Below are 14223 nucleotides of genomic sequence, written 5' to 3'. Positions count from 1 at the left end.
GCATCAGTCCTTAGAGCAGGTAAAAAGACTTTACCCTAATTATAATGTACAGCCAAAGCTGTCTATATGACAAAATGTGGAAAAAGACATTCTTTTTTTCTTACCATCTCCCTTTAAGGTAGAAAGAAGACGATCTTACCATTTCTACTTTATAGATACAAAAACTAGGATTCTAAAAGGCTCAAAACACCCAGCTCAGTAAGACCACCAAATAGGTCTTATCTCATTCTAGTGAGATCTATCCAGAAGCTTGATGAAGTCTTCCACTATCATTCCCAGTACTAGAATAATATGTGGGTGACATCTTCAACACTGAAATCCATTTCACTTGGGTTACTTCAGCTCAGGGAAGACTATGGCATAATGGAAAAGAAAAAAATAATAAACAGAAAAAAATTATGTTTTGATATGACTATAACCTTCCAATCTAGTCAGTGAAGAAGAATAAGGTACAGAACACTGTATATATTATGCTATCATTTTATAGGAAATTACTGAAAAATGATATGCAGAGAAATTTGAATAGACATTAAAAATCTCTGTAAAGACTCATAAGAAATGAGTGTCATGGATTTTTTCAGAGGAGGGGAAACGAATAGCTAGGACAGTGGTAGAAGGGAGACCTTTTTAATCTTTTACCCTTTTTATACTTTTAGAATTTCGAACTGAGACCACAGTAACTATTCAATAAGTTAAAGTAACGTTTAAAAATGAAAAAAACATTATTATAAAAGATTAGATAACAAAGACTGAAAACAGAATAAACAATACTAATTGTCACACACAAAAGAAATGGAGTTTTGTTCATTTTATTTAACAAATTTAGGCCATAAACTTAAATCTTCTATACACTATATGCATGTATCCCAGAGGAAACTCGATGTAAATACTTGATAGGAAATGTTTTTCCATGGCTTCTTCATAAAACCCTGTTATCTTCTCCTTTTTACATTAGGATTGTATCTGCAAAGAAAGAAACAGTTAAATGATATCTAGATAAATGACAGCATTCCTTTCACTTTTCAAGTTAAAGAGCTTTCAAAACATAGACATACTTCTGCAAACAGAAATGAGAATGCTAATTTTATCCTTGGGATCAGATATTAAGCACTGACATTTTTACTGTCATTTATCCTTTTGATGCTGCTTTGATGAATATTTGGTAAAACATCATCAAAAAATCCTGTAAAAGCACTAAAATAATTAATGAAAACAACAGTTTAAAAATTAATACATGTTTTTATACTTCCTCCAGGATGGCTGCAAACAGACCTCTCCACTCTCAAATTAAATTATATCATTTTCACCAAGAGCATAATGAACCTCAAATATAATTATAAAGTCTTCTCCTATAACAAACAATGTAGTTGGGCAACTATTCCCATCTGACTTGTACTTATGAAAAATCAGCACCATTTGTCAACATTTTCATCAATGATTCACACTGTCAATAATGAAATTAAAGAATCAAATTGGTTACAAAACAGACTCAAAATACAGTATTTCTTGGGAAAATGTTATTCTCCCCTAGCCAGTATCTACCTACAATATTGTTTATGAATATTTGTGAGCTAATTATTATAATGTTTGTTGGGTCTGCAGGAATGCTGAAAATGTTAAATCAGAATTAAATTATAATCATCCATTATAACTCCTCTAACCCTCCCACAAAAACCTGCTTTGAAACTCTAATCCAGCTTCTTATTTTTATGTATGTGCCAAATAAAACTAACAAATGGTCTGGTATTTTACTTGTCTTATTTCAAAACCCCATTCATTCATAATTCTGCTCAGAGCTGAAAATCTCACAAATTTATCAGCCAAATTCACCCAGCTCAGGACCCTTCTTTTGCCTAAATGCCCCAAATAAATTTTAAATATCTTGTGACACAGTATAAGTGAATTAAGCTCAAACCTAGAAGCTATATCCAGTAAACCTAATTATGAGGTGCTCAAGTAGTAAAAAGAAATACCTATATTAAAAACAAGACAAAATATTCTTTCAGTGAAGGTACTGAAGTGTCTATTTCTAAGGATAGAAGAAACAAATATTTAACCTCTATCAATAGAACTGAATTTTATATACAAAGATTCAGGAGAAAGCTGAAATTAAACTTTACCTAAAGAGTTCATCGGCAAGAGATTCTTCTTTTGCATGTTGATTTTGCACCTGTCAAAATTAACACAGTTTCAGAAACTTGCTAAGTGATGAAAATATAGTTAATGAAATTGCCATGCTGGGTGATCACATCCCAGAGGTCACCAGGTCTGTAAGTTTTTGCCTCTATGACTTCTTGCCCATTCAACAGGTCTGTTCCGTATTCACTTCATGCCAAGATTACTGCGAAAGTCCTCTAATTGAACAACTTTCTCCAGCCAATCTCCTCTCAAAGGCAACCAACACATACATTGCTAGCTTGTTGAGTTTTTAAACATTTTTTTCCAGGAGAACCCTTTTACTAAATGAAATTTCAGTGTTTTGAGATCATACCACTGATGGAGGGGCTGAAAGGGCAATATTTACCCCCCCTTCAACCAGAGCAGCTCTGCAGGTAAAGTGGCTCTCTTCCTCACAGCCCCAAATCAGGACTCAGAAGTTGCTGCTGAATCACCTCACCCACAAAATAATTTAAAACACAAACTCACCAAACTCCTAAAGTATCTTTGACAGTTAGGACTGGAAATACCTTGTGCTGGGTGCATCTTCCTAAAGTCCAGTATGATGGACTTCAGTATGTATGATCCTATCATGTGCCATGATCCTATCATGTGCCATTCAAAACCCTTCAATGACTTCTCCCACCTACCAAAGAAAACACAAACTCTTGAGTCTGACCCTTAAATGGGAAAGGCTCTTCATAACCTGGCTCCATTCTACTTCCTCAATCACTTCTCACTCTCCTCTTCATGAACCCTGTATGCCAGTTAAACTGAATCACACAAAAAGACAAAACAAACAAAACAAACAAAAAACCAGGCTCACCTCCGAACAAATATACTGGGACCCTCTCTGCTTTTGTTCATGACAAAAAATGTGATACAGTATCCTCCTCTTTCCACATCTGACCATCTTTCAAGGTGCATTCACTCAATAATTGTTTAGTGTCTACTATGCATCAAGGAACATGTTCTTCACCTCTTTAACAATGGCTTTCTAATCCTCTTCATTTAAAAGTAAGTCTGCTATGAAGAACTCCCACAGAACTTTACCTATGTGACTCCTAGATGTTCATCAATTTCTATCTTCTGTTATAATTATTTATATCACATCTCCACTAAAAAACTGTAAGTTCTCTGAATGCAGACACTGTTTGCTACTGTAAGTAATTTACATTTGTGTATTTCCAGATACTATCTTAAAACTGTTTCTAAAAAGAACTCATTTAATCTTCATATAATCTCATTACTACTTTTACACTATTATTCCAATTGTAATCAATAAGGAAACAGAGACTTAGGTTAAGTACATTGTAGAAAATCAAAAAATTGTCATATGGAAGAACTGGGATTGACCAGGTCTCCTTGAATAAAAGCACCAGCTATTAACCAGGCTGTTACACTGCTTCTGAGTCTTTGGAAAGGGCCTAGAAGAAGACTTGCAGGGATTCAAACTTATAGAATGATTTTCTATTCATACAGTGAAATGTCAAACTGAAATTACATCTTTTACATTTTCTAGTAAGTACAGCAGAACACAAATGGGAAGGCACATGATTTTCATAAAGCAGTTGTCAAAAAAGCTGCTGGTATCATTCTCCTAAATATTCTTAGAGGCTTCCTAGTAAGGGATGTGAATTTTAAAGTTTAAATAGTAAACAAAAATCAGCTTTATCTTATATATCTTAGTAAAATCATTAAGTAAAAAAGTATTAAAAACCAGAAATCCTCCTATTACTGGCATTTTTCAGTGGCTTGGGAGAACTACAAATCACAGTCTTTCAAAAGTCAAATCAGGTTGGGTAGAGGTCAAAGAGTTATTACGTTTAATGCACAGAATAAAAACATCCTATATTCAAAGAAAGTTTGGGAACTAAGTGATTATGAAAACTAAGACTGGTCTGCAGCAAAAGAAGAAAAAGGAGGGCTAAAAAAGAACAAAGGCAGGGAATACAGAAGAGTAGCTAGAGCAAGCCTAGGGAAACATCAAGACAGTAGCACATTTATACATAGAAGCTGCAGTCATGTAGAAGAACAAAGTCAACTCTATTATCTTAGAGAGCAAATCCTACCTAGAGCACCTAAAATTGTTCTAGCAAAAAAAGGAGAGATTTGGTAGAATAAATCTAGGACACAGCCTCTCTACTAATGCTAATGAAATAAATGAAAGATAGGAAAAAGTCAGCAGCTGCACCATCATTCTGTCAACTCCTCCCCATCCAAGAACAAGTAAAACTCGACAGCTATAATTAATCAAGAAGCACATAACCCCACGCCACAGACTTCAAAAAGGTGGCTGTGCAAAGAACCAAAAGATTAATGCAACTGATTCCTAACCCTCCCCCAACTCACTAAAAAGTGCTACGGAACTGTCCAAACCTGAGAATTCTTACTAATAATACAAATTTGGGAAAAAGTAGCCTGAGCAGGAAAGAGAAAACAACTGCTGGTGGACTGCTGGGAGGGGACTAATGGCATGGAGAGGTAAGTGGGACTGACACTGACCAAAGGCATAGGCTCCAGGCATCCCTGACAAATTAGGCAAATAACCTAAAATGTAAGTTATTCTCTTCTGGGATAAGATATACTCCCTGGTACATATTTAATTCCAGTTCCAAGAAAGAGCTGCACACAGCTTTACATTACCCTTGCCTTTCCTCAATTCAATGTTTTCAGGCAATAGAAACTAGATGGGACATGCAATGTGCCTTTGACTGAACATGCTGCCATACCAACAGTATGGAGGCATCAGGATAATTGTTTTTTATGAACAAGCTAAGATGGGTAGGAGTGACTTCAACGACATTCAATTTTTGCCTCACAAACTGGTTTCAGAATGTAATCCCTGCAATAAGATGTCATATAATGTTTCACACAGCAAACAATATCTGGAAAGGGTATTTTACTTTAAATAGCTGCAAGATGAAAGAAAACAGGAAAGCCACTCCACATCCAGATGGAAAAAAAGAGAGAGAGACTGGAATAGAACCTGCAAAAGACAGTTAAAGAACCTAGTCTGAAACAAATAATAACCCATAAATAAAAAATAAATAAAATTAATAAGAACATGAATGCAATAAAATAAGAACAAGAGTTAAATATAGAAAAAACACAATGAAATGAAATGGGAATGAATGCTAAGTAAACAAACCGAGAACTCTAATAACACCATTTCAGAATTAAATAAATGAGAAATAGCTAACACTGTTTCCACTGTTATAAATGCTTTATTAAGTAGTATCGTATGTTATTCTCACAAAAAGCCTGTGAAATGGAGGTACTATTATTATTCCCATTCTGCAAAGGAAGAAACAGAAGGATAAAGAAGTAATTTCCTCAAGGTCACATAACATAGCTGGTGAGGAACAGAAGAGACACAACTGAAATTTGGATTTCTGATATAGTGAAAGAGCTTAAGAAAACCACAATGAACGTAGAAGAAATGCATGTGAAGGGCAAAGGTGATTTAATAAAAGGAGAGTTATGTCTTAAATGTAGAGAACCCAGCAAATATAAAAATGTTTTTAAAGATGTAATAGAAAAGTTCCTTGAAATAAAAAAAGAACTGCACCTACAAATCAAAATAGCATACTTTACTCTGGGAAAAATGAAGGGAGAATGATCAACACTGAGATATATTCTGACTGTTACTGACTTTCAAGCCTAAGAAGGAATACTGAAGGCATGCAAGTCACCTAAAAAGGGAGAAAAGGGGCACTGGCATGAGGTGCGGGCGGGGAAGCAGAGGAAGCACAAATAATTTCCTCACTCTTCACAGTAGGAGCCAACAAACAGTATCTAAAATCAAAATATGTAGTTTGAAACAAATACTGATTGTAACCTGATAGTGTTTTTCTTATTTAGGGATCTCAGGAAATATCTGGAAGGAAGAAACATTTATACGAATTCAGCAATGCTTTCAGTTTTACTTCCTTCTATCAATCTCTCTCCTTCCCTTCCTACATTATCCCTCCCTGCCTCCACTCCTCCTCAATAAACAGACGTCTGGAACATTATGTATTTAATGTCTAAATGGGTACTTAGGATTTTCACTTCTTCATTCTTTTGTGTACTACCATAATTATTTGGAATGCACATTTATAAAATGGCAAAGCCAGTTATCCTTTCAAAAAAGAATGAAGTGAAGGATGGTACCTCCATCCTTCCATTTTCTGACATTAAAAATCCTGACAACCCTATTTTTGAGTGACCTAACAATTTTTTGATTAAAAAAAGCATGTTTAAAAACAAATTTCTGAATACTACATTAAACCCATAATAAAGCAAAATAAAAATCCTGAGATGTCACCAAGTACCAAAGCCAGCTTTTGCCCTGCCCTGGGGGGATCTACAAAGCAGGAAAAAACCCAGGCTCTCCTTTGATGTCTGTACAGGAAATGAGCATTATTAAAGAAAATCCAAGATAAATAGAATAAAAGACTCCAGCACTAAAGGGCGAAAAAGGAACAAACTCTACAACACAAAAGGAGACAGCAAAGAAACTTGCCTATCTTGACCCTGACACAGGGTGAAAGAAAGAAATAAAAAATCTCACTATGTTTATAATGACAAGGTAGCCTTCACCCAAGCTTCTGGTCCAAATACATTAACTACCTGAATGATCCCAAAACATCACAAGCAGAGATTAAAGTAGTCTCATATTGGTAGAACAAGATTGGCAGACACAAACTTATCTTTTCTGGAGGAAATAAACCTCAAATTAGGACTTAAGGAATTCCCATAGATCAAGTTCCAAGGAAAATGAGCAGTTCACATTCAAAGATCACAAAATACATACTTGGAAACAAGGCACCGTAAGAGAGAACTACATTAAACAGATCAACACTTTAGGTATTGGTATCATTGGGAAAAGAATACAAGAGAGGAACTTTAAAATGTCAGCAGGGAACAAGATTTAGAAATAAATGACAAAGATTTCCAGAAATGAAAAAATCCAATAGGTTGAATGAAAACTCAGTGGATGAATGAAATACCAACCAGACAGAGCTCAAGAGAGAAGTACTAAACTGGAAGACAATCTAAAGAAATTACCAAAGTACAATCCAAAGAAACAAGCAGTGAAATATACAGAAAGGAGCTAAGATACATTGAGAAGAAAGTGGGATTTAACTTATGTCACATCAGAGTCCAAGAAAGAGATATTGTCCCTACCCCCTAATTACCAAACAGCCCTACTTCAAACAGCCCATTAAGATGACCAATGGAGCCCACCTTTGGGTTTCAGTAGCACCGGATAATCACGCAATACAAAGACTAAGAAGAAGACTTTCTACCTTTGGATATGGACTCTGATTACCTCTCAATTCAATGGTCATGTGTTTCTGAATTCTTAACTTCCACGTAGTACTTCTATATTAAAAAGCTCCCAACTTTAATGAATTTTTTTCAAATTCACCAGTTTAAAAAAAGGGGTTGAAAGAATTATGGATCACGTGGACAGTCTTGTTATATAACATACACTAGTACTCAAAACACCCAGGGAGAAAGTAAAAGAAGCATATTTTTGTATTCTTCCCTGTGAGTTCTCATTATAGTAGTTTATAAATATTTACTTGCAGCCAATAGCTGTAAAACAGTGAGTTTTTGGAAACCACATTCTAACATGGAGAGCTGTAAAGCAGTTCATATTTTCCCAAAAGAGCACTGTAACTGAGGTTTGGTTTCCTGAGGCTTAGATGGCATATTAGATAGGATATGATCAATAAATCTAGAAGTCCCTTAATGAAGTGTTATGGAAAGGTACAAATTAATCTTAATGCTCTGTAACTCACGAATTTTTCTGAAAGAATAACCTTAGGTCACTCATCTTAAGTTTGGTTTTAAGAAGAATTTGCTCTAAGGAAATCACAAGGGATCAAAATACAAATCAAACAAGTTACTGGGTCTTACTTCCTACTAACCTCCATTTCCTGCCTCAACCACTCCTCTAATTCTGTAGTCTTTCGGGTATGATGAGCTATTAGATCTGATCCTCCAATGATGTGTGGAAGTTTTCCTGCTCCAGGAAATTTGACCTGTTAAATAGTAAACCTTGGTAAATGCACTAAAAAATTGACAATCTTTTTTTTAAAAAAGCTTAAAAAAACAAAGACTGTAAATCACATATAAGTACTAAAGATGTTTATATATTATAAATGAAAATGAGTGTGAGAGGAAATAGAGCTGTTTCATTGATTTGAGTATATACAGAAAAAGTCAAATTCTTTCACTAGAGGCAATCCAGTTAAGCTTCTTTTTATTGAGTATTATTGATTGTTGTTTGGTAACTTAATTTTAAAAATTAGTATGCCTTTTGAATTTTGATTTAACAATGAGATTTTGCAACACGATACTGAACATGAAGTAAGCATGCATTAATACAGACTGGATCAGAAATATTCTCTTAGAACAACAAATATTGTATATTAATGCATATATGTGGAACCTAGAAAAATGGTACAGATGAACCAGTTTGCAGGGCAGAAATAGAGACACAGATGTAGAGAACAAACGTTATGGTCACCAACGGGGGAAAGTGGCAGGGGGTGGTGGTAGTGGTGGGATGAACTGGGAGATTCTGATTGACATATATACACTAATATGTATAAAATGGATAACTAATAAGAACCTGCTGTATAAAAAATAAATAAAATTCAAAAAAAAAGGGAAAAAAATTCTCTTAAATATCTTGTCAGTTCCTAAAGGAGGAGGAACTCAGATCTGATATTCAGTATACTTATTTATATTTTGTTTAATATACACACGTAATAATAAAATGCCTAGTTTTCATTATTGAATGTGCTCAGTTAGTTTGAACAAATCTGTTATTGTCACAAAGTCCTAAGTTAAAGAACGTCTTCAGGTAGTCATAGATCAATATTAGAAAATAGGAGGACCTGGGAATTCCCTGGCAGTTCAGTGGTTAGCACCCCACGCGTTCACCGCTGAGGACACAGGTCTGATTCCGGGTTGGGGAACTAGGATCCCGCAAGCCATGCTGTGCGGCCAAAAGACATTAAAAAAAAAAAAAGAACTAGGAGGACACTGTCGATACAGCCAAAAGCCTGCTGCTTAAGGTAGAAAAAACCAGGTAAACAGCAACCTTTAAAGAATTCAACCTTAATAAAATTTGTTTTATATATTCATTTAAGTGTCAGTTTATGTCCTTAGTAGTTTTTAACTGTTTTAAGCAGAAGAAATAGCATCACTTTTCAACATAAACTGCTTTTATTACTAGTTAGCATATTTCTAAAAACATTTCAAACACTGGCCTCTTGTGATATTTTAGTTAAAGGAATACATACCTTTTTGAATTTCTTGAAATTCTTTAGTTCACCATAATCATTATTTACACTGGATGCATTTCTGGAAGTAGAGTTACGAACCACCAGTGACCTAAATTCAGTCAGTAACACCGTCTTTGGAAGCATCTCACCATCACCCTGAAGTTCATCATTGTTCTTAAATGGTGTTAAGATGGAGAGAAGAAATTAGAAGGAAAAGGAAAATTACTTGTCATTCAGGAGTTTACAGAAAAAAGTTCAAATACCCACAAAAACAGTAAAAAAAAAAAAAAAAAAAAAAAAGAAAGGTTTATTTCTGGCACCTGCTTTGTACTTGAAATCAAATCATATCTATTTCAAAACCAGAAAATTACTCAATTACTCTACAACTTTAGAAACATTTATAACACATTATCTATGAGAGAAGGCTAAAAAACCATAGTGTTTGAAATTTAGTAGCATATTCTAATAAAAATCATCCCAATAAACAATTTATCTTCTTGTATACATTTTCTTGGCAAGAAATAGTCTGCTTCTTTTCATTAAAACCATACACCACAATTATTATACAATCCATCCTAGAAGTTCTCTATACAATGTTTAAGGTTTCTTGGATTTTCAATAATTTATATTTTTTATTATTTTGGACACCTCAAAAAAAGTCAATCATTAATTCTGGGCACACTACCTCATTAACTGAAAGCCACTTTTTTATTCCAGATTAATAATTATTAAATCAGCTTGAAGATTCCTTCCTGTTGCTGGAAGAGATTCTTTATGTCACTTACTATTAACTAACTAGTTAGTTACATATCCACATTCTTACAGCTGCTCAAGGCTATCTTAGTTTTTAAAACTGCTTTACTATATATCCATTTGGAAGCTGCTAACAGGACTAAGATAAAAACAGTCAGGGAGAGAAGAAAAAAGGGAAAAGTCAAAAGAAAAGGTTCATGCGACAGTGACAGAACGTAATCAGGAACTCAAAATAACAATAGCCTAATACTTTTGTATTTTGTTTTAGAGTTTACAAATATTTCATTACTCTTTTGGATATAAACAACAACCCTGTTGTAAAAGTGTTAACCTGATTTTATAAACAAAAGACTTGAGGTTCATAAATGTGAAACTGTTGTTTTCAAGGTCACTATCTATGACTCCATAGAGGGCAGGGAATTACACTCAGGCTTTGTCCATACTCTTTTTGCTATACCATGGTTATAATACGATCTATCCATTTCCAGAGGAGGCATAATTATGAAATAGATCAAAATTATAGAAAGAGAATCAATTAATCCTAAGAATATATAGACTGACAGAAATTGATGCAATGATGGTCCATATGGTCCATACAAGTCAAATCTTTATAAAAATAAAATACAAATCCCTCACAGATAGTTCTTTAGTTGACCAGAGTGATTCTTGAGCTCACAATTCTTCGCAATTTCATTTTCTTGCTAAAGAAATAAAAAATATTGCTCATAAGAGTTATTAAGATGGTACCTTTCTGAAAACCTTAGAGATACTCATGCCCTTGACCCAGTTATTTCACTTTCAAGCATCTTTCCTAGAGAAACTATGACGTGAGAATAGAAATATACATATAAAAAGACTGTCGTATAAGAGTAAAGAACAAGAAGCAATTTAAGTTCATACAAGTTATACATCTAAAGAATGTAATAAGAGAAATGATAATAATACAAATGAATTTAAAATGGCTATAAAATTGCATTAACATTTGAGTCCAATTTGAAAAATAAGATTTAAAAAAAAAATGCCAAAATATTGACTATGGTTATCTGCAGATGGCAGGATTATCAACAAACTGTAATGTTTTTCTTTATTTTTCATATTTCTACATGATCGTGTATTACTTTTACAGTCAAAAATAAAAACAAATTTTTAAAGAAGTCTATCTAAATTTATTTAGAATTGAATGTTAAGTCATCCTTAATCCAAAAGAGTTATTTTAATTGTTCAAGATATTTATGGAGACTGCTTTGTATAAAATCATACTATCCTTCATATTCATATATCCAGACCACGTACTAGACAAAAGTATATTACACAGATAGCTTTCTAATACTTCCAATAAAAACTACAATTCCTTTGTATACAATAGGGGGGCATATCATTTTACATCAAATTTTCAATGATTCAGTAATAAAAATTCAGAAAAATTTTAATAAGTAGAAAGTTGGAAAGAAAAAGCAAGATGTACTCTGTGCTTGCTTAGAGACTAAAGAAAATTAATGCTATTTGTCAGTTGTAAGATTAAAAATTTCGATTCCAAGCCTACCATGTACCCTTTTACTGAGTATTTTCACATACATTACCCACTGGAAGTTGTTACTACAATCAGAACATTTTACTCCCCCGTACATTTTCCCCATCCTGTCCTACTCCCTCAAACTTGCTTAACCTCTTGAGCAAGTTTTTATTTCCTATCTCTGAGAATCATACTACAGCCTACCCAGACCCTTCGACTGCAAGCTTGGGACTTCTACACTCTTTCCTCTCTCCTCATTTATCATATTGAGTCAATCACCAAGTCTTAGAGATTCTACCTCCTAAAGGCCTATCAAACTTATTCTCTCAGACTGCCTTTCATGTTAGCATGCCCAATGCCTAGAATAAATAAGTGAATGAATGACATTCTGAGAAACCTGACAAAAGAAACAGCCAAAAGAACAGAGTGGACCTTGCATTTTTGTCTCAGTTGTCAAAACCTAGCTAAGTCACTTTGGCAAGTTACTTAACTCCCACTGCAGTTTCCACATCTGTTCAATGTGTATAGTACTACTTCACTGCAGGCTGCTATAAATAGCATGATGGTATCCAGGAGGTGGTAGGTATAATTGTGAGGCTTTCAAAGATGCTATATGGTAAGAGAAGAGGAAACCTTAATTTAGAATAGAAGGATGGAAAGAGGTGAAGAAGAGATATTCTGTAGACAGAGGTTGCTGTTAAGAGGAGGAATGTTAACAAGGATATGGAGACATGTTTGCATTTTATGGAGACTGGGAAATTGAAAGTAAGGCCAAGACCCCGACACAGTTGTCATTTACACAAGGATAAATGCCTAGCAGGGTTATCTAGCCAATAGCCCTCTATTTCAGCTTATAGTAAATCTTACAGACATGCTAGAATCCATATTTAATCCCAAAACAGAAAAATGGTAGTTCTATCATCAATATATTTTAGAAAATGCCCTTCTGACATACAGCTAAGGAATCCAATGCCAGAGAAGTATGACATTTTTGCCTTCTTAAAAGTGCAAAAAGTTTTTTAAATGAAAGGATTAAAAAATATTTTTTCTGATCATCACTTCTGTAGCTAGAAAATTTAAGTGTAATTCTATCAATTCACGAGTATCCACAAGGACCTTCAGACAACAAATTCTTAAAACAGTAAAAATGAAAGAATTAAAAATAATTTCACACTGTCTGAGTAAGGTTGATGAATTATATCAATATCAATTTCCTGGTTTTGATATTATACTTAAGTTCTGCAAGATGTTACTAGTAGGGGAAACAGGGTGAAAGGTATATGGAATCTTTCTATATAATTTCTTACAACTGCATGTGAATCAGCAATTATTTCAAAATAAAAAGTTTTAAAAAATTATCTTACATTGAAAGCAAAATTACTTTTGTTAACAATGTTCTTACTAAAAAAGTACAGTGCTAAAATACAGTGATTTAACTTTAGTATATCCAGAAGTGTGTCACAACTGAGTTGCTATTCACTCTCCAAACGTCTGCTACAACATATTTATGTTGTACCATATTTTTATTCAGAATGTCATGAATTCTAAAATAGTAAAATAAGGACAAAGGAAATTATGCTGCAGAATCGTAGAGCAAAATAAAATAATTATATTCCCTGATATCATTATACAGCATGTAAATCTTGGCCCTATCTTATTCAAGCCACTGATTTTAGAATTTTTTAAAGACAGCAAAAGGAATTCTTAACTAATACAGCGAGGGAACTTATTCTGGGAAGAAAACTGGATGTGCTGAATCAGGATCTCTGGGGCTTTGGTCTGGGAATCCCTATTTTTAAAAAGCTCAATAGGTGATTCTGATGCAGCTGGTCCACAAAATGGCATTAAGTATTCACTCATAAGGAATAACAAACATTGAGGATTTTCTACCTCATATGAAGATGCCAGTATATAGGCTAAACAGGACATATATTTTGATTTTTCAATAGTAGTTATAGATTTATATCGTGCTTGATACACACTAGGTTCTCAACAAATGCTTATCAAATCATTGTACCTGTGCTCTCACCTAATGAGGTAACCAGTCTACCAACAGTAGGCAACTTAATGATGCATAAAATACAAAATAAAGAGTTTTCTTAGACCAAAGTGGGTAAGACAAATATACCAACTTCATGAAAAGAGGACAGAACATTAAAGATAAAAATGAAAATTAAAAATCCCGAGTGATGTTATACATGTTCTATCCTAAAAATTCATTTAGCAGATACTTTGTTTTTACTAACTTTCTTCATCTCTCTGTGCCTGTTTACTCTATTAAAGTTCCTCCTATACTTACCATCATGGCCAAATGTCTGATATAATAAAATAGTACAGCCTGGAAATCTATTAAAACAATCATGGGGACTTCCCTGGTGGCGCAGTGGTTAAGAATCCGTCTGCCAATGCAGGGGACACGGGTTCGAGCCCTGCTCCAGGAAGGTCTCACATGCCACGGAGCAACTAAGCCCGTGCACCACAACTACTAAGCCTGCGCTCTAGAGCCCACGAGCC

General features: G+C 34.1%; 1 protein-coding gene across 1 annotated transcript in view; it reads right to left on the bottom strand.

The window, feature by feature from the left end:
- Positions 1 to 793: 793 nt before the first annotated feature.
- The window catches only part of NBN (nibrin), a 45467-nt gene continuing 32037 nt past the window's right edge, over positions 794 to 14223 (bottom strand). The window contains 6 exon segments of the mRNA XM_067711811.1: positions 794 to 963; positions 2121 to 2170; positions 8079 to 8192; positions 9462 to 9617; positions 10833 to 10861; positions 10864 to 10897. Coding sequence (XP_067567912.1) covers positions 933 to 963; positions 2121 to 2170; positions 8079 to 8192; positions 9462 to 9617; positions 10833 to 10861; positions 10864 to 10897 — 414 coding nt within the window. The 3' untranslated portion in view covers positions 794 to 932.

Source organism: Pseudorca crassidens, chromosome 17 (assembly GCF_039906515.1).
Source record: "Pseudorca crassidens isolate mPseCra1 chromosome 17, mPseCra1.hap1, whole genome shotgun sequence".
Taxonomy (NCBI): Eukaryota; Metazoa; Chordata; class Mammalia; order Artiodactyla; family Delphinidae; genus Pseudorca; species Pseudorca crassidens.
The sequence above is the reverse complement of the archived record's forward strand: the minus strand, read 5'-3'. Positions and strand labels throughout refer to the sequence as shown.